This window comes from Pygocentrus nattereri, chromosome 4 (assembly GCF_015220715.1).
Source record: "Pygocentrus nattereri isolate fPygNat1 chromosome 4, fPygNat1.pri, whole genome shotgun sequence".
NCBI lineage: Eukaryota > Metazoa > Chordata > Actinopteri > Characiformes > Serrasalmidae > Pygocentrus > Pygocentrus nattereri.
Window position 1 is genome coordinate 46,849,164 of NC_051214.1, and position 27,295 is coordinate 46,876,458.

At 41.5% G+C, this 27,295-nt stretch overlaps 1 protein-coding gene across 12 annotated transcripts in view; it reads left to right on the plus strand.

The window, feature by feature from the left end:
* gphnb (gephyrin b) overlaps positions 1–27,295 on the plus strand; it is a 176,914-nt gene that overhangs the window by 94,145 nt on the left and 55,474 nt on the right. For 10 of the 12 annotated variants that reach the window (XM_037537937.1, XM_037537938.1, XM_017695673.2 and 7 more), the window contains exons 6-8: positions 3,472–3,538; positions 8,078–8,350; positions 11,611–11,745. In XM_037537937.1, coding sequence (XP_037393834.1) covers positions 3,472–3,538; positions 8,078–8,350; positions 11,611–11,745 — 475 coding nt within the window. The remainder of the gene's footprint in view (positions 1–3,471; positions 3,539–8,077; positions 8,351–11,610; positions 11,746–27,295) is intronic. The other 2 variants (XM_037537943.1, XM_037537945.1) reach the window with 1 other exon arrangement.

Consider the following 27,295-nt stretch of genomic DNA (forward strand, 5'->3'; position numbering starts at 1 on the left):
TGCAGCTTCGGAGTTTAGAATGCAATGATTTGTCAAAAGAAATGTTGGCATGATTTTTCTATGCTACGGTTGGGAGATATGTCAAATACTTCTGATATATTTGCTTTGCTTTTTTTTTTTTTTTTTTTGAAATATCTAAAATCAGGCAACATTGGGAATATCTTGATGATCTTACGAGAGATATAAGTATATATCTTCACTAAGAAGAAAGCATCCAGGAATAATATTATGTAAAGTGATTTGATGGTATGGTGGACATCATTCACACTGAACACTGGAGAGCTCTTATCCAGAGCCACTTAGAAGAAGTGCTTTGTCTATCTAGAGAAAGTATCTTTTCTAGTTACAATAGGTTAGAGAGAAAGCTAATCCTGAGCTCAGATACTGCTAGAAACAAAAAGTCACTGTTGATACCCAGAGAAAAAAGAACAGAGCAATACAATAAAATACATAAGTGCAGTACAATATATTACAATCAATATTTAGTTTGGGGCAGTCGTGGGCTGGAGGTTAGGGAACTGGCCCTGTGACCGGAAGGTTGCTGGTTCAATCCCCAGAGCCGACTGAGGTGTCCGTGAGCAAGACACCTAACCCCCAATTGCTCCCTGGGCGCTGTGGATAGGACTGCCCACCGCTCTGGGCAAGCGTGCTCACTGCCCCCTAGTGTGTGTGTATTCACTAGTGTGTATGTGGTGTTTCACTTCATGGATGGGTTAAATGCGGAGGTGGAATTTTCCCGTTTGTGGGATTAAAAAAGTATCACTTAACTTAATTCAGTGCTCATTTAAGTGCTGTGTAAAGAGACGGTCTTCAGTCTGCGTTTGAAGACAGTGAGAGACTCTGCTGTTCGGACAGCCAGTGGGAGTTCATTCCACCACTTGGGTGCCAGTACAGAGAACATTCTCCACGCTGGTCTTCTACGCACCTTGAAGGATGGCGGGTCAAGCCGAGCTGTACTCGAAGCTCAAAGGGCTCATGGTACAGCTCGAGATTTCATCATTGCCATCAAGTAGGTAGAGGCTGGTCCATTTTGGCTTTGTAGGCAGCATCAGGGTTTTAAATCTGATGCGTGTGGCTACAGGAAGCCAGTGAAGGGAGCGCAGCAGTGGGGTGATGTGGCTGAACTTGGGGAGATTGAAGACGAGCTGTGTTGCTGCATTCGGGATGAGTTGCAAAGTCTTGAGATGAACAGAGACTGCACTAGCACCTGGGCGGCCTCTCGGGTGAGGAAGGGTCGGATCCTCTGGATGTTGTACAGGAGAAATCTCTGTGACCGAGTTAGGTTCACAATGTGAGTCGAGAACAATAACTGACCATCCAGAATCACACCAAAACTTCTTGCCTCTACAGACTGAACAGTCAGAGAGCTCTCAAACAAGATGTCAAGATGATGATGACCTGTAGTTGCAGGGATGAATAGCAGCTCAGTCTTGCTAGGATTGAGTTTCAGGTGGTGAGCATAACAGTGGATTTGATCAGTTGAAGGACAGCATCTGTGGAAAGAGAAGAAAAACAGTTTAAGGGATTGTGAACAAGAGGAAGAGGTCTAGTGGAAGGAATGGGGACAGAGGGAAAAGACTAGCGGATTCTATCAACCTTCTCCTCAAAGAAGGTGACAAAATCCTCAGGGGTGAGAGAACAGGGTGGAGGGGGAGGAGGAGGGTTGAGGAGAGAGGAGAAAATGCTGAAGAACATGGATCAGATGCTGATGCTTCCAGTTTCCCTCTGTAGAAAGATGACTTTGCAGCAGTAACTTTGAGTGAGAACTTGGAAAGGAGAGATTGGTGGAGTGAAGATCCAAGTCGAGCTAGGATTTCCTCCACCTTCTCTCAGCCTTCCTTCTTAGTTCTTACTGGTTGCTGTGCTGGACACCTGTCAGCCAGGGGGCAGGTGGGGAAGATCTTGCTGACCGGGTGCCCTATTTGTTAATATGGATGTGGCTGAATCTCAAATGACAATTTTAAGCTGTATTAAGCACAGTCAGAGTGCAGGATCCAGTATTTAAATTCCTATGTAGTGCACTAAGTAGGGAACAGGGAGCTCTTTGAGATTCATTGCTAGTGTAGGAGGAGGGGTGCCATCAGTTTGGGGCTGAATAAGACTCATGGTGTTAATTTGGTCACCATAAAGCAAAGGTTTTTTTGCAATGAACAGTGCTATGTTATCATATATTCAATGTTATACAATAAAAAGTTTAAAAGTTCATGAAATTATCCCAATATACAGTGAGGGGCTACAAAGTGTTCTTGTCCTTTTGAGGTCCATGGTTGCATAGCAACAATACCATACTCTAATCAAACTATATTTCTTGGCAGAATATTATGCCGATTATTATTCATAATTAATTTGATTATTTCAATTAGATTATTTACATTAAATTGTGTATCGTCATCATTTTGTGAAGCAAAAAGCCACTCAAGGCTGTGCGTTAGTACAAGGAAGGGCGTTTTACTCCCTGTGATGAAATCACAGTAACGCACAGCTTAAAATTGAACTTAACACTGTTACATATTACATTTAACTCCAACTACATCCACTGTCCTACTGCCAAAGCAACCTATGTACCCCACTGGGCAAATCTTGCTGGTATTGTGGTGAAGCTGCCAATCTTACGATGTCAATTCAGTGTGCAGCAGTGTTAGCTTGCATGTATAAATATCCATATTTTAAAGGTGCACTGTGTAAGATGAAGTGGCATCTAGTGGTGAGGTTGCAGATTGCAACCAGCTGAGTCCCCCTCCCTCGCCCCTTCCTTTCCCAAGCATGTAGTAAAGCAGGGTTTCTGCTGTCACCTGTCCTGAATTCGATTATCAACTCAGCCTCCCTCACTTTTTCTTTTTGTTTAATGCATTTATCCTCCATTTTTCAAAATTTGATGGTACAGTGCCACCAAATTCAAGGTGCCACTTCAACGTAAAAAGGCAAAAGGCACTGTCTTGTCCTTTATGGGCTATTGTATATATGTTATTGTTTATCATTTAGTTCTTTAACCTCATTTTCCCAAATTAAATGTTTCCCAATAATTTCTAACAGCTTCTTATACTCATTTAACTATATGATATACTTAATGTACTATTAAATACTTAAATACTATAAACCAGACATAAGACGTTTTATATATATATATATATATATATATATATATATATATATATATATATATATACTATACCGTGTGAAGTACTAAATAAAAAAATGTAATTTTTTTTTACAAGTGATTCCAAATTTCTGAACAGTACATACAAGTAACAGAATTCCTGTCACCTTTTTAAAGGAAAATGAAATTACATACAGCCGCTCCCTATGTAGATATGACAGGCTCATCCTAAGCTAATGAAACACAAATACTCATAGTTACAGGTGATTATACACTAATGAAAACATGGTTTTGTGCACTATGTTTCATTTCTGCTAATAGAAACTTTCCAATTTTACACATTGCACTTTAAACGTTTAACATCCTCCCTGCAGGCCTGTGTGTGGCATCCGGGGGAAAACACTCATCATCAACCTGCCAGGCAGCAAGAAGGGCTCACAGGTAAGACCTGACTCTCGTTCACTCTCTCCTCTTCCATTTCCTCTCATTCGTCCTCCATCTGTTTCTCTCCTCTTCTCTTGCCAGTCTCTCTGTTCGTCTCTCTCCCTCTCTTTTTCAGTTCACTCTCTCCCCCTTTTCAATCTCTTCTTTCCCTCTTTCTGTCTCTCCGCATCTCTCTTTTGATGTCCCTCACTCTCTTTCTACTTCTCTCTCTTCCTGTTCTCCCCTCTCTTTCTTCTCTTTTCTCTCTCTCTCTCTCTCTCTCTCTCTCTCTCTCTCCTGTCTCGATCTCTACCTCACTGTCACTCTTTCTCTTGTCTCGCTCTGTCTCTTCTGCCTCTCTCACTCTTCCTTTCTCTTTCTCTCTCTCCCCTTCTCTCTGTCTTTCTCTCTCCCTCTTTTTCTACCACACTTTCTTCTTTTTCTCCTTGCTCTATCTCTTCTTTCTCTGTGTGTGTTTCTCTCTCTCTCTCTCTCTCTCTCTCTCTCTATTCCTATCTCAATGTCTTTTCTATGTCGTCTCTCTCTTTCTATGTCTTCTTTCTCTGTCTGTCTCCCTCTCTCTCCTCCAGCCTCCTTCCCATCTGTTTCTGTCTGCTTACAGATCGACTCTTCATCATTACTGTAGTCTCCTGTTCTTTAAGAATCAATCACACTCCCTCCACCCATCTGCTGCCGTATTAGCGTCCCTGCAGCTCCTGCGGTCGGGTGAGCGAGGAGCCGCCTGGCGTTTATTAGACTGTATATGGTATGAAAGTGTAATTGAGTGTGAATGTAAGGGATCCGGGTGGCAGGAGCTGCTCCTTAATGAGTCTGACACACCGCATGACTTTATTGATTTTATGATCCTCCTGACGTCCTGAAGATCTGAATGAGCCGCTCCTGAGTTTTACAGTCTGAGCTCAGCTTTAGTTCTGCGGGAGAGGAAGTCCGAGATCGGGGTGGAGTTCTGCTAAAACCTGTATGAGTGAGCACATGATGTTTATTAAAGGAATGTCGCATTCTTTGGTTTTTTCTATGTGTCTGTCTCTCACTTCATTTCTCTCTCTCTTTAAGTCTCTGTCCCTCTTCAACTCTGACTCTTTCTCTCTCTTTCTCATTCTGTCTCACTCCCGCTCTCTGCTCTTTCTCTCTCTTGCTTCATTTCTCTCTCTATCTCCACATATGCTCTCTCTCTCTCTCTCTCTCTCACCTCTCACTATGTCTCACTCACTTGCTTCCTTTCTTGCTTTATCTCCATATACGCTCTCTCTCTCTCTCTCTCTGTCTCTCTCTCTCTCTGTCTCTCTCTGTCTCTCTCTCTCTCTCTCTCTCTCTCTCTCTCTCTGTCTCTCTCTCTCTCTCTCTCTCTCTCTGTCTCTCTCTCTCTCTCTGTCTCTCTCTCTCTCTCTCTCTCTCTCTGTCTCTCTCTCTCTCTGTCTCTCTCTGTCTCTCTCTCTCTCTCTCTCTCTCTCTCTCTGTCTCTCTCTCTCTCTCTCTCTCTCTGTCTCTCTCTCTCTCTCTGTGTCTCTCTCTCTCTCTGTCTCTCTCTCTCTCTGTCTCTCTCTGTCTCTCTCTCTCTCTCTCTCTCTCTCTCTCTCTCTCTCTGTCTCTCTCTCTCTCTGTCTCTCTCTGTCTCTCTCTCTCTCTCTCTCTCTCTCTCTCTCTGTCTCTCTCTCTCTCTCTCTGTCTCTCTCTCTCTCTCTGTGTCTCTCTCTCTCTCTCTCTCTCTCTCTCTCTCTCTGTCTCTCTCTCTCTCTGTCTCTCTCTGTCTCTCTCTCTCTCTCTCTCTCTCTCTGTCTCTCTCTCTCTCTCTCTCTCTCTGTCTCTCTCTCTCTCTCTGTGTCTCTCTCTCTCTCTCGCTCACCTCTCACTATGTCTCACTCACTTGCTTCCTTTCTTGCTTTATCTCCATATACTCTCTCTCTCTCTCTCTCTCTCTCTCTCTCTCTCTTTCTCTCTCTCTCTCTCTCTCTCTCTCTCTGTCTCTCTCTGTCTCTCTCTGTCTCTCTCTCTCTCTCTCTCTCTCTCTCTGTCTCTCTTTCCCTCTCTCTCTCTCTGTCTCTCTCTCCCTCCCTCTAGGCTGTAAGCATGTGAATACAAACATTACAACATGTGGAGTAGGGTTTTTTTACTTTCTCTGTCCACCCCAGGGCATGATGTATTGCTGTGTTGAACACGAGCAGCAGATAACCATCTATCCCACCTCTTTCATCTCACTTTCTCTCCCTGTCTCTCTCTCTCTCTCTCTCTCCCCCTCCCTCCTTCCCTGTGTCCTGTGTACAGTATAGGACAGAATCCGCCCTGAAGCTTTCACTTCTTGCAAATGATCAAATGATCCTTATCTTTGTATCAGTTTTATATACCACATTCTTTAAAAAGATGGTTCTTCAAGGGTTCTTTAGTAAAGACAATGGTTCTATATGCATGAACACTAACACTTAAAGAACCATTTAGATGCTTAAAGCATTCCTTATATGATTCTATCAAAAAGGTCTACATAGCACCAAGAAGAGTTCTTCTATTTTCACGATGTCAGGTTTGTAACAGTAGAACAGTTGAAGAACCCAACAGCTATATATATATATATATACACACAAAAGTACAGTTTGAAAAAATATCTTTAAACTTCATTCCGTTTGAGGCCTAGTTTGGGCAGCATTGATAAAATATACATGAACCGATGCTTAAAATAGACACCAAGATGAATAATTACTCATACCCTTCAATTCCTCAAAGAACAGAAGATTTGGCAGTGTGAGTGCCAGCCAGCACCACACTGCCATGGCCAAACTGCAGGAACCTGAAATATACACACAGTAGAATACCACCTACAGCAGCGGTCCACTTTTAGACCGTCTGGCAGGCAACGGGCTTTTTGTCATTAATTGATATTTTTAACCATCTATAATCTATAAGTTTTGTCTACCATCTCATTTTGATGCTTGTCAGCCATTTACAGACATAATTGTGACACCTGGTGTTTTTATGACCCAACATCTACATTATTAAACAAGAATTACAGAGTTTAAAAAATGCATCATTAAATAGTTCAAATGTAAAGTCATTCAGAGTGGTTTGGTGTGAAAAGCTCTGTTCGAAACTAGCTGAGTCGGAATTGTTCACAGTGGTGGTGATAAGAGCCAGACATCCACCTCTAAAAGCTCCCTCACAGAAAGCTATTATATGGCTATGGTGGAGTGGTTATGAATATTCTGCCTGAAGCCTAAAATATTGCTTACATGTAAGATATTAAAACAAGAATATATATATATATATATATATATATATTTTTTTTTTTTTCCTTTCAGGTGTTCCACTTTGGAAAAATTCCTTACTTTTATTATCAGCATTACATATGATACATGTAAGGCACATGTAAGTAAACTGGTGGATAGTAAAATAAAATGACCACATCTGTGTTGCACTGAGATCCTTAGTTCCTATCACCACCAAAATATAAATATATAAATTAAAAAATCTGATTGGTCTCTCTAAAATCTGAAGTCTCTCTACAACGAACCATTTAACATTAAACCACTCTGAACGACTTTACATCTCAACCATGACCACCTCACAACAGCTGAACTGTGTATTACTACACCACAGCACCAAAAAACCCTCGTGCTGTTAATGAAATAATCTCTGACTCTCATGCTGCTTGCATGGACCACTGAGCATATTGATGAAATAAGAACCAGTTTTTTGTTTAAACTGAGAGGCTGGGAACTTATGTTCTTAACTAGAACTAGGCTGGTCAGCTGGCTAACAGGCTAAAAGACAGCTAACAGCCTAAATAACTCCATCATTAATATCACAGGCTTGAATTAAAGTACTAACAGTATGATTAACTGTAAAACGGCAGAATAAAAGTCATTTGAATGGATTACATGCTTCAAATGTTCATTTTTCAGTAGAGTCAAGCCCAGGCTGAATCCCAAACTAGCACACCTAAATAGTGTACTAGCTAAGAAAGTTTAGAAATTCCAGCCTCTACAGCCAAATAGTGCATCATTTATCAAGTCCCAAATGACTATTTCTTAGCTATATTTTGCACCGTTGGGGTGCAGGAGCCAGTATTTAAATTACTATCTAGTGCACAATGTAGGGAGCAGGGCACCATTTGAGATTCAGCCCCAGCGTGAGAATAGGGCGCCATTGGATTGGTGCTAAATAAGACTCATAGTGATAATTTAGTGACCAAAATGTACTTTTAAAGCAAACCCGTCTGTATCAAACAGTGCTGTGTGTCATATATTCATTGTTATATGATAAAAAGTTAAAAAGTTCATGAAATGACTGCAACCTGCAGGGATGGGCGACTGAACGTTCTCCTCATTTAGTGGACCATGGTTGCTTGGCAGTGATACCATACTCTAAAGGAACTACATTTCTGGGCAGAATACTTGTTCATGTTGATTATAATTAAAAATAAATGACTTTAATAAGAACATTCTTCCCTGTAATGAAAAACTGCAGTAACGCACAGCCTCCCGTGGCTTATTGGTTTATTAGACGGCCTTACAAATATACATTAATGCCCACTACTGTCTCCTGCAGGAGTGTTTCCAGTTCATCCTGCCCGCTCTGCCCCATGCCATTGACCTGCTGCGTGAGGCCGTGGTTAAAGTGAAGGAGGTGGTGAACGAGCTGGAGGATTTGCCCTCTCCCCCACCACCCCTTTCTCCGCCCCCAGCCTCCAGCCCTCACCGCCAAACTGAGGATAAAGGAGTGCAGTGTGAGGAGGAAGAGGAGGAGAAGAAGGACAGCGGCGTCGCTTCTGCCGAGGACAGTTCATCCTCACACATCACAGCCGCGTCCATCGCCGCCAAGGTAATGCTAAAGGGGGAAGAGTGGACAGGCAGGGCTGGTGTTATGCATTTTTTATTTTAAATGGACAGATAAGGGTCCTAATCACAGAAAACTGATTTTTTCTGACTTTCTCTAAAAGATAAATAGTTCAGTTTACTGTGTAAATATTATTAAATTATGATGTTACAAAGCTGACCACATTTGTATGACCACCCAGGGATGCAGGAGGATGTTCTAAGATGGACATGCTGAAATTTTAAGTAGCATATATGTGATGTGAACGATGACGCCATGCCAAATGATTTGCCTTTCATTTTTTTGGCTAATTTACATCAGAATGTGTCATGCAGTGCTATAATGAGGCAGAGATGGTAACATGTTAACATTGGAATGCACCCCGCACATGAGATAAAGTTTATAAACATTATTGGGTTTCTTTGGGGCTTACTGACCTAAAACTCTGCCTGGACTATCTCGCTTTGCACCTCAACCTGCATGTGTTTTAGTGCCACCAGTTGTCGGCTCACAATACACATTCATTTACACAGTGCACGAGTACTGCAGATTTTAAAAATAGATTAACAAAATAAATACAAATTCCACTCTAAAACTAGAACTTGTGTCTGTATTATGTTCAAATATTTACTACTATGCTCAAAAACATTTTATTATTTTCATTTTTTAGCAGTTAAAATCCTAAAATCTGGGGCTGCTCAGATTTTAGGATTGCCCCCACTTCCAATGTCCCTGTGACCGCCCATGCAACCTGTAGCAGCCACTTATTCCCAGTGAAGTGATGTGAAGTGTTGTTCCTGCAGACAGTCAAAGTTGTTGCTAATAGTTATTGCACTGACGGTCTTAAAGGCACAGTGACGTTGTAAAATGGTCATGTAAAATGTAATTATGGTATGTTTTGGGTACAATAAACCACTCAAATATAATAAGTAGAAATGGTAGAATGAATGTTAGAATATGCGTTTTATATATATATATATATATATATATATATATATATTATCCCACCTTTGTTTTAAAATTTCTTTAGGCTACTATTTGTAATAGAATATGAACAACATTGCAGGGCTCCACTTGTTTGTACTGTCTTGTGAAATTCATTCATCCTCCTGTTTTGTTGTTGCATGTGTGTTTTTATATTCATAATATTTTTGTCTGGGTGTGTGTGTGTGTGTGTGTGTGTGTGCGCACCTTTCATTCACCTAAAATCACCATTGTGGCCGGACCATCTCTTTCCACCCCATCATTTTACTGTCATGCCCTCCAGAAACTAACAGGTATGTTCAGCCATCCAATCCACCTGTCTTCTGTATATGTCTCCTGAACATGCGTAGAGCTCCAATTATTAGCCGAGAAAGTAGATTACTAGCCAGCGATGTCGATTTTGAGGAAATGGTACATTGCTATATTGTTGTTGCATTGTTAATGCGCTCTTGGCAAAAGTGCTCTTTAATCCTCTATAATATTCAGATCAACTTTGTTGTTATTCAGACAGATTGTAATGCACAACAAGACCTGTAGGGGGCACTATGACTTTTATTGTTGTATTTAAAGTGCTCTACAATGCTCTGTCGAATTCATATCATCTACATTATATGGCCAAAAGTAGGTTTTATAGCCACAGCCATTCCAAACAAGTGTAAAAAATCAAGCCCAGCCAAGTAATCTCCATAAACAAACACTAGCAGAATGGGTTGTACTGGAGAGATCAGTGACAAACTGTCATAGGATGCCACCTTTGTCACAAAACAGTGTGTGAAATTTCTTTCCTGCTAGATCTGCCCAGTAAGTGCTATTATAGTGGAATGGAAGCATATAGGAGCAACAACAGATGAAGCAGTAAGCACTAAGTGTAACCAAGTACTGAAGCATGTAGTGCGTAAAAACTACAATTAAACTAAACAAAGCAATGTCAGCTCAAGAGCTTTGCATCAGGAACTGGGCGTCCAAGGCCGAGCAGCTGTACGCTAACATCAGTATGCCAAGCTTTGGCTGGGGTGATGTAAAGCATGTCACTGGACTCTGGAGTAGTGGAAACATGTTCTTGGAGTCATGAATTGTGCTTCAAAATCTGGCAGTCTGATGGACAATTCTGGGTTTGGGAGATGCCAGGAGAACACTACCTACTGGAATACTTTGCCAACTGTAAAGTTTGGTGAAGAAGGAAGACTGTCCTGGGACTGTTTGGTGTGGAGGGACTCCAGTGGCCTGCATATAGCCCTGAGCTCAACCCAATGGACGCCTTTGGGAAGGATCATAACATCGAATGTGAATGTCGTTCAATATCAGCACCTGACCTCACAAATGCTCTTTTGACTGAATGGGTCGTTTTTCCCACAGACACAATCCAAAATCTTGTGGGTACAGAGTGTTTTAGCTGCAAAGAGGGGGGAATTCCATATTAATGGCAAAGGTTTTGTAACGTGGTAGGATGTGCAACAAAATATATAGGTAGTCAGGTGTCCACATACTTTTGGCCATATAGGGTATGTGGTCATTCTGACAGATTGTACTACACTACAGGAAGAGTAGGCTTTGATATGGCTTCTATTGTTTCATTTAAAAGCACTGTTATAATGCTATATAATGTTCATATGAACCACAGTTCTGACCGATAATATTAATCCACAAAAAATGTAATGATATGACTTTAATTGTTTTATTATAAAAATGGTATAATGTCATTCATTAGAGGGGGGGGGGTTCACAATACGTTGTTTCTTGCCAAGAAAGAAAAATAAAAACATAAAAGAAGTAAAGCAGCTGCCCCGACTCTTGTATTAAAGATGTTTTAATACAGATCATTTTTTCCACCAAAAGAAGTAGCATAATTTTGCATTACATGTAGAGCCATCAAACTGTTGCAGTATCAAGCTCCCTTCAGCTTCTCCCATATTTGCCAGATTAACCTGAATGCTGTTTTTTCCCAGCCAACCTATAAAGCATTTCACAGCTCATCTTGTTTGCTGGATTACACTCTTTTTGTTTAGTTGTTCACAGCTGTCATGAAAAAAGACTGCAATAGGTTAGGAATTTGATGCCGTCCTGCAGTCACTCTCTTTTCCAGAATCTGACCAAACAGAATACAGTTTTTGTGAATGACACTCATTGTTATCACAAAGAAAAGCACAGGTACAATGCCTCCAAATCAGTGATAGTGACAAAACTAGACTACATTTAAGATGGTCCCACTGGCCAAGCGGTCATTTTTGCAGCATAGCCCTTTTATAGTATAATGTAGTGTATATCCTGTGTGTATATTTTAGATTCCAGACTCCATCATCTCCCGGGGAGTGCAGGTTTTGCCCCGGGATACGGCGTCCCTCAGCACCACGCCCTCGGAGTCTCCTCGGGCCCAGGCCACATCACGCCTCTCCACGGCCTCCTGCCCCACGCCCAAAGTAAGAACGAAGCACTTCTTATTTCCTGCCCCCACACTGTCCGCTTCCTGTCTGCTCTTCCTCCGCTTCCCTCTGCAAAAAAAAACCAAAAAAAAAAACCACTCTGCTGCCACAGCCCTCTCTGCTCACACACCCTATTCCATACGAAGCTTGTGTGTTTGTGTGGGTGCAAGTGTGTAGAAGGGGAGTAGCTGTTGGGCTTTCTTCCTTTTTTCGGTGGTTAGACTGCACTCACACTTCTAATCCAATACAACATGCAGCTACGAAACATCTGAGTGAGCATAACCTCAGCAGTCTCTGAGTATTTAGGCTAGCGCTGCCAAGCAACGTACAGCATATGTTCAAAAGTGAGTAGACACCAACGATTCTTCTGAAATCAAGGTTGTAAATAGGGAGATTGTCATCCTTTGCTGTAGTAACAACCTCTGCTCTTCTGGGGAGGCTTTACACTAGATGTGGGAACATTGCTGTGAGGATGTGATTGAGCATTAATGAGCTCAGGTGCTGATGGTGGATGATCAGTTCTGGACACTCCAGCTCATCCCAAAAGTATTGGATGGAGCTCCATCACTGCAGAGAATGCAGTTCCACTGCTCTACAGCCCAATGCTGGCGGGGCTTTACACCCTTCCAGCCAACGCTTGGCACTGAGCATTGTGTCCTTAGGCTCATGTGCAGCTGCTCCAGAGCATCCCATTGGACTGGTCTGTGCTTTTCTATGGAGATGTGTGCACGCCTGTGTCAGCAATGGGTGACCTTGGATAGCTGAATACACTATTTAGAGGGTGTCTGCAAACTTTTAAACATATAATGTGCATTTAATGTATATACATTAACCGAATTTGAGCAGCTAAAGGGGTTTACATAAATATACATCGTTGATTCCACTGACTGGTGCCTTGAACAGAGACAGTATAGCGCCATCTAGGGTGCTGGGAGAGATACATCTTTAACTGTACGGCATGCCATGCAACACACAAGCCCTTGGATTCTCCTCTTTTATGTGAATACATAACATAACATTACAGATTAGCTATAGATTAGCTACACTTAGCCTGGGATGTGCCACCCATACGTACACCGAGCTTCGAATACCTATAACAGGCTAAGCTGGCCACAACTATTAGGATTTTGATATATGCATTTTGTTTGGCTAGCTGCACGTCCGTGTGTACGCACTTCCATACACCACTTTTAATATGCCCAATGGCAAACAGTCATTCAAACTGTTGTCTTTTAGAGCACTGGATTGAAAAATGTGTGTGAGCCTCTCAGCATCACATCCCTGAAAGTTATTCATCAGCTTTCTTTGAGGCATTTAGAAGGTACTAAACATGGCCTTCACTTTGTTTAATGTGGGTGTGTTTTTGCTGTAGTATAGCAAAAACATCTGCTCCTGTGCCAGTGGCTGTGCTATGATTGGGCCCAATGGACCTAAGCCCACCCATTTTTATCATTGGCTCACGCAATATGACTGCTTATGTTTACATTCAAAATGAAAATCTTATGAATATATATCACTAAATAGATGGCCTACATTATTCTGTCCCATCTTGGTTATTAGAAACACCTACAGAAGCTCTTTTGAAACATCTGAGATTGGTCAGGATCAAGCCCAGCGTGAGGGGTTATTGAAGGGAGCAGTGTCCCACCAATCATTCATCATGCCCAACAAAATGTTGTAATTGCTTCTACAGACAAGCAACAAAAAAACACTAAAAGAGTGATTTTCTGTAAAACTCTCCTGTTGAGTGACTTCTAAATTTGTGACCCCTTAGGATCGAGCTACTGTAGATTTTATTTTTCCTCTTTTCCTTTTTTGCTGCCCCACCACACCCTTTGTTTCCAGATGCCCCACTCATGATTGAGTTCTGTCACCGGGCCTAGTCAGGATGCTCAGAGCACGTGATTTGTTAGAGGGCCTGCATGAGGCGTATGAGGTTGTGTCTTCCCTCTATATTTTGTCCCTGTGTGAAATCCATATTGCAAATGCTGCTGTAATGATTAACAAATGATATATTGTGCAGCCTGAATTCCTGCAGAGTGTATGTAGATTCATGATTAATCAAAGCTAATTTGAAAAAAAAAAAAAAACAATCCTGAACACACTCCGCTCTGAGCCACAGTCTGGCCTCCAACGCTCCACTGGAAGAGAAGTGTTCACTTGTCACCTCATGTGTCGCTATCGTGTCTCCCAGCACGTTGTGCGAACAGCAGACGGTTGCCATGGAATCAGGGGTTTCCATGGAGACGGCTGTGCAGCCATAAGCCAGCAGAGCTTGGGCAGGTATGAGATCCTATTAGCCACGCAGGCAGGTGTGCAACAGTTAACCCATGAATTGTGTGGAGATGTGCTGTAGACATATTTATCTTTATGTCATGCTAACGTTGCATATATACACTCAGCAAACCTTCTTTATTATTCATGGACCCTGAGCTATAAAATAATTCATATGGAATTATGCGATGACCAAAATGTTCTATTCTAAACTCTGTTTTGGATTCTTTAGAGTAGCCCCCTTTGCCTTGATGCAGCTTTGCTTTGGTACAGTTTGCAATTGATTTGTAGCAAAAACTATATAGATAACTGGCTAGAAAAACCAGCATCTCCAGCAAAACAGAATTATGCTGGTGCTGGTCAGTGGCAGTGGAAGTTAATTTGCTGATCACCACCAAAATCGGCATATTTGTGGTTTAATGCTAGAATGCTGGTCAACCAGCATGATCACATTGGTTAACTAGCTAAACTAACCCCCAGACCAGCACTAGACCAGCATAAACCAGTACAGACCAGCATAGACCTGCATGAAATGCTTGCTGGACTGTGCTGTTTTTTTCAGCAGGGCTGGCAGCAGATGCTGTGACTCACTTCTGTGGTCGGCCAAAGAGCTAGCATAGCAGTTAGCAAGCTGGCTAAGCCGCTAACCATCAACATTAGAAACCCAAAAGTGAACATAACTAACATAACAGCAGCAAATGAGCTAGTGAGTTAGTAATGAGTTAGTGAATCTGGTTGATGAGATTAAAACCTAGTGTGACGCAGGACAGTAATCTGAGTGGTCCAAGGGGGGGTCAGCAGTGGTCATGTCATAGCTAGCAAGAATTGTTATTGGGTTTTCTTAAAGAGGCTTTTCCTGTTTTGAATATTCATTGCTGCTACAGAGTTTATGGGGAGCCTGTGAAGTATGAATGCTCAAACAGTATTTTTCCCATTACACCAGAAACATTGCTGCAGAATACTAGAGAAGGCCAAGAGTGAGACGTCAATGCGAGAGAATGGAGCTAAACGGCTAAAAGAATAAAAATGAAACAAATGAAAAGATCTTTAATTTTGCAAAGAAGAAAGGTGTGTTCTATTCAAATATCAATGAAAATTTACAGAAACATAACAGCTGCAAAAGTTTTAAGCAATAGAACACTAACTTTACTGCTACTGAGAGCTGATTGGTTGGCGTTACTGCTACTGCATGCTGATTGGTTGGCATTACTGCTACTGAGTGCTAATTGGTTGGCGTTACTGCTACTGAGTGCTGATTGGTTGGCATTACTGCTACTGAGTACTGATTGGTTGGCATTACTGCTACTGAGTGCTGATTGGTTGGCATTACTGCTATTGCATGTTGCTTAGCATTACTGCTACTGAGTACTGATTGGTTGGCATTACTGCTACTGAGTACTGATTGGTTGGCATTACTGCTACTGAGTGCTGATTGGTTGGCATTACTGCTATTGCATGTTGCTTAGCATTACTGCTACTGAGTACTGATTGGTTGGCATTACTGTTACTGAGTACTGATTGGTTGGGATTACTGCTACTGAGTGCTGATTGGTTGGCATTACTGCTATTGCATGTTGCTTAGCATTACTGCTACTGAGTACTGATTGGTTGGCATTACTGCTACTGAGTACTGCTTGGTTGGCATTACTGCTACTGAGTGCTGATTGGTTGGCATTACTGCTATTGCATGTTGCTTAGCATTACTGCTACTGAGTGCTGATTGGTTATCATTACTGCTACTGAGTGCTGATGGGTTGGCATTACTGCTATTCCATGATTATTGGTTAGCATTTCTGCTACTGAGTCCTGATTGGTTAGCGTTACTGCTACTGAGTGCTGGCTGGTCGTCGTTACTGCAATTAAGTGCTGGTAGTTTGGTGAACTGAGCAGCTCCTTGACCGAGTAAAGCGGTTTGTGCTCATTGACATCATAAATATAGCTAGTTTAGGCTACTCTGAGTGGATTTTTCTGTACAGCTCATTAGCATTCACAAACAAAAAATGTGTACAAAAGATCATTTAAATTTGCATGGAAGTGCCCCTTCAGTGTCTGACAAACTCGGAAAACAATGAGTGGCAGTTCTCCTCATTAAACTGCCTTTGGCTGATATACAAAGGGCCTGTGGGTCTTATGTCAGAGTTCACCAAAGTTGAGCATGATGCAAAGTTTTGCCACCAAACTTTTTTTCTGCCGCAGACCTCTGTGACGCACAGCCGCTGTTCGCAGCACATTCCATTAAAGTAAACATAATTACTCTCTGGATCACTCTCTCAAGCAGGTCCTTGAGTGCTGCTTGAGATGCTTTTCCAAAACGACTGAAAAAGAGACATGTGTACATGCACACTATGCCAGCTGCTCAACACCTACTCAAAAATATGTATGTGTTATTTTATTTTGGAGCTAAATTCATACATATGCATCAACTTAATTATTGATGTTCAACCAAATTTGGAGTATTTTGTGTGAAAGGCCATAAATCAGAAGGCCTAAGATGAAGTGAACATACAGTCAGTCAGATGTGCTTAAAGGACAGAGTCTGGAGAGGGTCAGTTAGCTAAGGAAAGCAGCAGTGTGGAGGCAAAGAGGATGACTCAGAAATGCCCAGTTAGAGGCTGGGAAATCACAGCTAATGCTTAAAGCTGTACTGTAAGCACAGGAAGTGGTGACACTGCTGCTTAGTGCACTGTGGAGCTTCAATACATTCTGAGCGTTAGGGTCTTAAACAACCACACAGTTGAATGTTCATGAAGCAGTAGTGAGTAATCTAAGGTTTTAACATGCTGAGTGATTAATATGAGCATCAGGCTCTGTTTAGGGCAGAGGAGGTGTAGAAATTAAGCATCTGTGTTCAGTCCAAATGACATTATGTAAAAGCACTATAGAGAATAGTTATTTTTCACATTTTAGAAAAATACTTTTAGAATACTTACCCGCTAAATTAAGCTCTGCTGAAGCCTGAGTAGACTGATAAATCAGTGTCAGTGTAGGTCAGAGGTGGACGAAGTACACAAATCATGTACTTGAGTTAAAGTAGAGACACCCAAGGTAAAATATTACTCCAGTAAAAGTAGACGTCCTTACTCTAGACCTCAAGTTGAGTAAAAGTACTAAAGTATTTCCCTTCAAATGTACTTAAGTATAAAGTAAAAGTACTAAAAGAGTAATTCTGGCTCTGATGTCCTGTTATCATTTTTATAACCAGACTGGCTTCATGAACTCATTTCAGGTGAAAGTCCTCCAGCGTCTCTCTTGGTAAACCAGTCTTTTAATAGAACGTCATTAATTAGTGACGCTGACGTCTATTAAAATGATCAGAAGCACAAAACACTGAAGGTAAACAGGTTCCATCAGGGAGAACCGAGTGGCTCTGAAATCACTTTTTACACACAAGCAAAGTTTCAGTTTCAGATTTATTTACAACTTAGTTCCAAGTTTAGGTTGAATAAAAACTGGCTTTAAACTCAGGATCACAGATGAGCTCCTTTACTATGTTGATCTGTAGGCCTCTGTTCATAAACATAAACCAGCCCAAACTCATTTACTATAAAATGAAATGGTGTTTGTAGAAATTCAGAAAAAAGCCACGTCAGTCTCGACTGCATATGTGGACATATTTCTATATTGTGCTCTATTTACACAAAGTTAGGTTAGTTCATCATTTATGTTGAACAGACTCTCCCAAAGTTTTACGCTGCTGCGCTGACGTTGAACCGCGTGCTGCACTGGGTCGGTATGACCAACAGGTCAAAACCAGCTCTAAACAAAGTGACCGCTGGGCCCTGATTGGTGCTCTGGCTTTGCGCTTCTTTCGTTTTGACATGTTACGTTTTTATACACACAGAAACCAAAAGGGAACGACAGATTTAAAAAAGTTGACCAGAATAGAAAAACTTCAGTACAGATACAAGAAAAAACTACTTAAGTACAGAAACTAATTACATTTACTGAGTTACTGTCCACCACTGGTGTATAGTGTATTCACTATTCAGCTGTCATTATTTTTTCAAAGTATTTTGAAAATACTTCTCTGTGCAAGTTCACGATTCACTTTATTTTAATTATAGGAATGTGTGTACACTCAAACTTGCATAAACTAACATTAACAGACATGGATTATTGCACACGCTGCTTTACGGTGCTTTGTTTTGTTGCTAAGCTCTTGAGGTGAGCAACAAAATTATACTGTAACACACTAACAGTGTTTATTATTTATTATCCATATATTTTTGCAAACTTGCTGATTGTACCTGGCAGATGAACAGTACCCACCCTCCTCTGATCAGCTGATAGACCCACTGAGCCAAAATTCCTCACGCTACTGCTGCTTCTGCAGAAATGCTTAACACACATTATGGGAGCTTAAGAAGAAAGAGGGTAGATCCGTTCTGACCTTTTGACAAACCTAAAACATCCCGCTCATTATCCGCTTTCCCAGACATTATAACTGTACATTGTGTAGAAGATGAAAAATATTTAAATTCTCGATATTGTCAGGCACGTTTTTGGTTTTAGTGTCACTCCATCACTCCAAAGTGTCTTGTTGCTGTCTTGCAGGTCCTGTGTTAAACGCTGTTTGCTCATTTCTGATACCACTGGCTGTTTTTGCCTGTGTGCCGGCTGAGAAATCTGAAAGAAATCAGAGTAAGGGTTTACATGCACTGAGAAACCTATTGAGCTCAAAGCTAAAATCTCCGGATTGAGCTCAAACTCAGCTCTCTTACTTGGATTTCTGAATCAGATTTCTAGATTTCTTACTCCGATCTGAATCAAAACATCCTGTTTACACCACCACTTAATCAGACAACTACAGAAAACAGATTATGGTTGGATTATGAAGTGCATGGAAATACTTTCATTGATACAAAGTCGGCATATACGGACTTTGGAAACGAAAAGGTTAAACAGTTAGAATATTCTTTCTCAGTAGTATCTAGGTAGAAACAGGCAAGCAAGTTCTTCCATTTGCCATCACTTCAAGAACTAGACATTTGATTAACTACCAACATAATTAACGTGTGACAGAGGAATCAACCAATCACATTTCGATTTACAATGAGTGGGATCAGTACTAACATATAGCTGCAAAGGGGGACAAACTCCATATTAATGCTTATGGATTTAGACTGGGATGTCATAAATGCTCCTGTGGGTGTAATATTTAGGCGTCCCAGTACTTTTGGCCATATAGTGTACTACTGGGAAAAGAATGCAAACAGAAATCAATGAGTTTTTTTCTATTTTTCTTCTTCTTATTATTATTATTATTATTACTGGCCTGATCTAATAGTCATGGTTCACTACTGATAATATTAATATCATTTTTATATTATTATAATATTTAAATTAGTGTTTAAACTCTGTTATGAGGACATAGCATGAGAATGTGTATCTATCTTTTAGAGGAGTCATCTCTGAGTGGCAAGGGTTTACTTGTTTCTGTGTGAGGAGTAGTGTCCACTTGCCTTTCAGCAGTTTCCTCAGAGCAGAGTCTGTCTCTCTACACACTCCTCTATCACACACTTTCTCTCTGCTGCTGCCAACTGTGCCACTCCTTTATCTCTGAATAAGAGTGTGTGTGCGTGTGTGTGTGTGTGTCTCTGTGTGTGCCTGTGTGTGTCTGGACAGGCCGTATGTCCTCTGGCTCTCTCTGCCAAGCTGCTCTCTCCTCTGAGATTTGTACTTAGGACTCAAATAACCCCTCATCTTTGTGTTTATCTCTCTCTCTCTCTTTCTATTTGTCTCTATCTATCTGTCTATCTGTCTATCTATCTTGATCACACCATGTGTACTCTCTCTCTCTTCATTCTTTATTTCTGGATCTCTCTCAGTCTCTCTCTCTCTTTCTCGCTTTTTCCCTGTCTTTCTCTCTCTCTCCTACTCTCCCAATCGTTTTTGTCTCTTTGTGTGTGTGTGTGTGTGTGTGTGTGTGTGTGTGTTCTTGTATGGTTTCAGAGTGCCCTGACAAACTGAGTGAAACAGTTCTAGCAAAATGTTCTAGACTTTGTGAAGAAACAATAAAGGGCAGGAAGGTCATTTCTGTTTGGTTCCTGCAGTTAAGCCTGGAGTTAGGTTTATTTATTTATGATTTTTTTTTGTCCAACGTTCAAGTAAAGCTAAAGTGACCCCGTTTAGAGGATATCTGAGAGCGCAGAGCTGAGTGACTGGTGTTAGAGTGAAAGCTGAGCGTGGTCTTGGAGAGTGGAGCTCTTAGCCTGCACTGAGCTGCTGTCACACTTAGTTTTTCTGCCTCTGGTTTCCCCTTTATTTATCAGTGCCACCGGTCAGTGGGCCCTCTGAACTTTAAATAGATGGAATCTGTTTCTTGGCCTTTCACAAGTCATCATTTTGAAATATCCACCTAAATGGAATTTCATCCATTTGAATTCTAATCTTTTTTTCCAGAATTAACTAAGAGTTACGTAGGTCGTAAGACTAACTTCAACTGAAAGCTTCATAGGAAATTGGAACGTGGAGCGAGGAGGCAGATGCACGTGCTGAGATAAGCAAGATTTATTAAGGGCAAATCCAGGGTCATGGTCAAGACGGTCCAGGGTCAGATGGCCAACACGGATAGCTCGGGGGCAGACATGACAAATACCAGAATCAAACCAACAACACTGAGATTCAAACAAAGATTCAAGCAAAGACCAGCAAACACAGGGCTTAGATACACAGGGATAACAAGGGACAGGTGAAAACAATCATGGGCGGAGACATGAAACGAGGGGCTGGACTAAACCAAATGCACATGGAAGACCAAAACACAACACGAACACATGGACAGGACTGGGAGGGGCCAATCGTGACAGACATCATGAGCTAAATGAGAAAATGTCTGAAAACTGAAAAGACACAGTGGACTTACCAAGTGCTGTTCTTCATAGGTCTTCAGAAAATAGTGAAAAGGAAGTCAAGTGATGTCATCGGTGTAATTTTTTCACAGTAACACTAGTGACACAACTCCTGGGGACCACGTTTTATTATATATTTTATAATATTCTTTGCCATTTGTTTTCTTTGTCATTTAATGTAATTGAAATGATATATTTCCCAGTCATGTATAGATTATTGCAGTTAAAAAAATGTTTTTTTACCTCAAAATATGGCACTCACCCTTTACACATGACTGTGAGGACAAGCACTGTTTTACATATAAGACATACCAAAATTACAAGAGATATATCAGTATCAGTACTGGTATCGAGTATCGGTACAGTACCTATTTACTCATACTCATATAAATCACCAATACCAACATCCAATACCACCTTATATCATTAATTAAGATTAAGTGACCCTTATTAGTCCCACAAGGGGGAAATTTCACCTCCGCATTTAACCCATCCGTGAAGTGAAACACCACATACACACTAGTGAGCACACACACACTAGTGGGCAGTGAGCACACTTGCCCTGAGCGGTGGGCAGCCCAATCCACAGCACCAGGGGAGCAGTTGGGGGTTAGGTGTCTTGCTCAAGGACACCTCAGTCATGTGCTGTCGGCTCTGGGGATCGAACTGGCAACCTTCCGGTCACGAGGCTGGATGCCTAACCTCCAGCCCATGACTGCCCCAAATCATGTGACGTAAGCTGAGTGTACGCTGCCGCGCTAATGAACTTACGACTCAAGCTGGGCGTAAACAAGGGTCTGCCTAGAGACCTACAGAAGTATTTCTGATGCCATGGCAGTTGGACACACAGCCATTGGTCACTTTAAACATTCTGCCTTGGTAAATTCCTGCCAGAGACACACTGTGTGATTTTAACCCATTTTTAAACACACACACACACACACACACAAGCACAGTCACAGCCATTACGATACGAGTGGAATCAACAAAACAGAGGGAAAAAACGTCAAATTTATGGTACCAAAGTCTTTATATGCTGACTGAATAGAATTGTAAGGTATAAACATCAATGCATAGACAGGCTGAAGAGAGACTGTATTGTCCTATCACCGCCACAGTGTGGTACAAGTTAACCCAGCTGCTGTAGCTCAGTACTGATGGACTATTCAAGCAGACGCTGTGAGTATGTGAGACTTCTAAAATGGCACAGTGTCTGTCTGGCTTTAGAGGACTTAAACTCAACCAGGCAAACAAAAGCCTCCAACAACACGTAAAACTCAAAACACGAGCTTTTCAGATGCGTAAGCCTCAGATGTGCTTCCTGCTGTCGCTCTGCTGGTGCTGAAACAGACAGATATAGATCAAAACTGTGAAATGTACTTTACTTACAGCTGTACAGAAGTGCTGTCACAAAACAAAACTTCTCAACTGCGGCGTTACTCGATCCAAGGTAACCTATGTAGCATAGCTAGCTAATGCACATCATTTAAAATGAGCTAGATATTAATCATTTAACTTTACTGCACTGCACTAACAAATACCTAATTCTAGGTAGGCAATCCATTACAGCATGGCCAAGTACTTACAAACATGTCCTCATACTCTGATAAAAATGCTATCACTAAAAATGACATACTTACATAATTGATAATTACATAATTGCATATATATGACGCAGGTGAGACATATGACGCATATAGGGACTGTAGACCAACTGTTTATCTGCATACTTTCTTCACCCTGTTCTTCAGTGGTCAGGACCCCCACACAGCAGGTATTTTTTGTGTGGTGGATCTTTCTCAGCACTGCAGTGACATTGACGTGGTGGTCAGCGTTGGTGTGTGTTGTGCTGGTACGAGTGGATCTGACAAAGCAGAAACAGGTGGACTACAGTTTGTAGCTGTAGAACTGCGAAGTGCCTTTATATGGTCAGAAGAGCTGATAAAATGGACAATGAGTGCAGAAGCAAGGAGGTGGTGATAATGAAGTGGGACATGTTATATTACTCACAGAGGTGGATTGCAGACTCTGAGTGTGTCAGTTTGGCATATATAGGTCCTGCAGTGTGTTTCGCTTTACAGTGTGTGTCATCATTGCATGGCAAGGGACTCTCTCTCTCTCTCTGTCTCTCTCTCTCTCTCGCTTTTTCTCACATATACATACAGAGTCACTTTTGCTGGACTTTTGCATCAGATGCTGACTTCATAGCGTGTGTGTGTGTGTGTGTGTGTGTGGGTGGGTGGGTGTTGTTGTCATCTTATAGATCTCTGCTACTACACATTGTGCAGGAGTCTCTCTCTCTCTTCTCTCTCTCTCTCTCTCTCTCTCTCCCCCTCTCCTTTGTTCTCAGAGGCACTCATTTAAGCCCGGAGATGTTATCATTTGTTTTTACCTGCTTTGCTGTTTGTTCTATTATTAGTCATTTGCCTAATCATTCATTTATCTGCCTGTTATTCTTCATTTTTGCTGAAAGAGCAGTATACATTCCTACTGAGGGTGAGAGCTCTGTGGTTCAGAATATAAAAATATTATTGGTCACCAAAAAAAAAAAAAAGTTGAAGAGCGGTTGAGAGTGAGTGCGGTATTTGATAACGTTCTTCTCTCGCGCTCGGCCGCTTGCGCTCGTCTGCAGCAGCGGCGGAGAGCAGTGATTTACACACACAGACAAGAGAGAGTGCAGCTAGAACACAAAAACACGGGACACACAACCTCAGCCGTCCAGACCGCTGAACAAAAGTGAACTCAGCTCAATTTTATTTAATATGATGAATAGAATAAACATTACACGTAATTATAATTACAGCAAGTATTATTGATGCTTTGGCTGCAGTGTTATTAAGTATGTTCATACTAGCGAATCTTAAATTAAACACATTTGGTGTTCATTAGGGCGGCCACGGTTCATATGTCCAAACTTATCTCTCTTCCTTTTCTTAAAGGGGAAATTCCACCCGTAATTGACACGGAGCTTGTGTAATGTTCATAGTGGTAAAATGGTAAATCTCCTTGTTTGGGGTCTATCTTGCCCTGTAATAATGCATTTTTAAAAAAAATGTAATATATGGAATGGAAAACAAAGTCAAAACTATCATAAAACATCAGGCACCTTTCTGTGAGAGACTTTGGAGGTGGACGTCTGGTTCCTATCACCACCACTGTGAACAATTCTGGTTCTGTTCATTCCTCTAGAATAGAGCATATCACACCACACCACGAGTCTGTTTACATCATAAACATTTAATCATGCCGAAATTTGGTGGAAGTTCCCTTTAATTTGGGTATTCTGATTAGGCGTGTCATTGGCATGAACAAAAAAAAGTGTTATCATGTTCTAAAAATGTTTTTGACTGAAAGGGTGAAAACTGCGTGCTTTGCTGGACTGGAATGAGAACGAGGTTCTGTAATTCAGCTCCTGTCTGTCCACTTGTCCTCACACTGACTTTAGCACGCGTGTTTTCCACCATCTGTTCCACCCATCCCTCCATCTATCCATCCCTCCATCTATCCATCCCTCCATCTATCCATCCCTCCATGTACCACTCATCTATTCACGCTAGTGAAGTATCATTTGTGAACACACTGAAGAGACATGTATTTGTTTATTTGTTTGGGATTTCTTTTTTTTTTGGGGGGGGGGGGGGTGAGGGGGAGGGGGATTAAAATAGATTAGGTCGTTTTTTTGACACTATAGCTGAAAGTCACAGGACCCCCTCCTGGATCGCCTTGGATTATTCCGGCTCTGCCCCCTCATTATCCCCAAACCTGCTGCTTGTTTTGTTAGTCTGTCTGGTTTTTCATGTAATTCCTTTCCAAACGTGCCTCATTGGTTCTTCTGATGTTTAACTTTTACCTGCACTCTTAAAAAAGACGCTTCTTCAAGGGTTCTTTGGTAAAGAAAATGGTTCTATACAGAACCATGAACACTCAAAGAACCCTTTGCATGATTAAAGCACTCCTCAGATAGACTGCGAATGTGCTGTATCTTTGAAAAGGGTTCTAGATAGCACCGAAAAGAGTTGCTCCATTGTTACAAGCTTGAGATCATAACAATAGATGGGTGCTATATGAAACCAGTTTCAAAAGGATTCTATATAAAGAACCCATTAATCATGCGCAGGGTTCTTTGAGTGTGGATGGTTCCATATAGAACCATTTTCTTTAGTAAAGAACCCTTGAAGATGCATCTTTTTTAAGAGTGTGCCTTTGTTGATGAGTGGTTGATGGATTTTCCTGCATTTTGTCTGGCAGTTTGTCCTCAGTTTGTCCCCTGATCCCTGCCTCTTTTTGTTTTTTATATGAAAGAGAATTAATTTATTGTTAAAAAGCGCATATCCTGCATTTTCAAGTCCGCTTACAATGTTTGTGTGACTTCATTTTTCATAAGCATTTTCCAACATTTCTATATTCCTTAGAATTAAGCAGACTTTTTTGGTACTGTGTCTTTAAGACTGATGTATTCAAATAAGCTGTGTTCTGATTGGCTGTCATGTATCAGGCCTCATTCTAAAAGCAGTTCTGGCTGAAAGATTCCTTTTAACTATAACAGCATGAATGGGCGTAGCTAATATATGTAATAGGGCTGCAACAGCGAATCACAATTTTCGCTAACGTCTATAAAATATGTTGCCAATGAATCAGGCTATGGATTAGCTGGACGGCTATCCCAGCGGTCACTATGTGGAAGACAGGACACCACTTGGACAGGTCGCCAGGCCATCACAGGGCTCTTTTTTTTTCTTTTTACTATATTTGTTTAATTTTTTATATCATTAGAGCAGAAACACAGAAAGCCAGCCTATACTGCACATGCAAGGTATGTCTATGCTTTCATAGTTTTTCAGTTGCAGGGAATCAGTTGCCAGTAGGTGTTATAATGATTTTTTATTAAAGGGAGAGTAATTTATTTTTTTATTTACTGAATGAAGCATTACTGCCAGACAGGTTCTCGTTTCACAACTAACTCATTAATCGAAGTCATAATGGACCAGTTAATCAGTTCTGGAGTATGAAAATGTTGGTTGTCTTGTTATCAGAAAAATAATGAGCTCAAAATGGGCTGTTTAGTAATTATACATGGACTGAATGTGAACTTTTACAGTGCTGTACTACAGAAAACTGTTATTTAAAAAAAATTAACTTAAAAAATGTAATTAGTTCATTAGAATGTAGTTTAACCTGTCCAGGGTGTAACCTGCCTTCCGCCCGATGACCGCTGGGATAGGCTTCAGCACCCCCCCACCACGACCTTGAGGGGGAAACGGCTTAGAAAATGGATGGATGGAGAAGGTAGTTTAAAGTTTTAATGAAACTGAAACAGGAATATTGCTAACTTGATCATTTTGAGAACAAAATCTGACAGTGTTCCTAATTTAGGGCAGTTTAGAAAAAGTCGCCTCTTATTAGTGAACAATTCACAAATTCGTCCACTCATCCGTCCGTCTGTCCGTCTGTCCGTCTGTCCGTCTGTCCGTCTGTCTCTCCATACGCCTCTTCACTCTTCTGTGTGCATTTGAATCTTTTCTTTCTTCATTTGTGCCCTTACATTACTAACTACAAATGCACCATTACTCACAAAATTCTGTTTCCGCGTAAACAGTGTGTGTGTGTGTGTGTGTGTGTGTGTGTGTGTGTGTGTGTGTGTGTGTGTATGAAGTGCCAGTAGGCATGCAGACACACACTCTTTCACATGAGTGCTCTCAGCTCTCTCAGTCAGCCATGCGCTCCAGAACGCCGCATGCTCCTGAGTTTTATTCCCCACTCCAGCTCCCGCTCTCTCCCTCTCTTCTCTCTGCCTCTTCTCTCAGTGCTTTTATTCCTCTCTATCATTCATTTGCTCTCTCTTTCTCTCTAGCTCTCTCTCTTTCTCTCTCTCTTGCTCTCATTTATTCTCAGTCTCTGCTTCCTCGCTTATTGTCACTCTATCTGTCTCCTCCACGCTCTCTTTCTCTCTCCTTCCCTTGTTTATTCTCTCTCTCTCCCCCTTCACTCTCTTTTCTCTTTCTCGCCTCCACTTTCTCTCACTTGTTTATTTTCTTTTTCTCTTTGCTCCTTTCCCTCTCCTCTTTCTCTTGCTATCTTTCTGTTTCCCTGACTTTTTCTCCCCCTCTTGCTCCTCTCTCTCCCCCTCTCCTTCACTCTTTCTCTCTCCTCTCTCTGCCACTCTCTTTCTCTCACCCCTCTGTACTCCACTCGCTCCCTCACTCACCACTCACTTATTCTCACCGTCTCTCTTCTCCACTCCCTCGCTCCTCTCTCTCCACCTCTCTCCCCTTTCTCCTCCTCTCTCTCTCTTTCAGGTCTCGCTTTCTCTCTTCTCCTTCTCTCTCCATACTCCATTCTGTCCCTCTCCCTCCTCCACTCTCTCTCTTCCTCCCTCTCTTCCAATTTCTCTCTCCCTCTCTCCCACTCTCTCTCTTCCCACT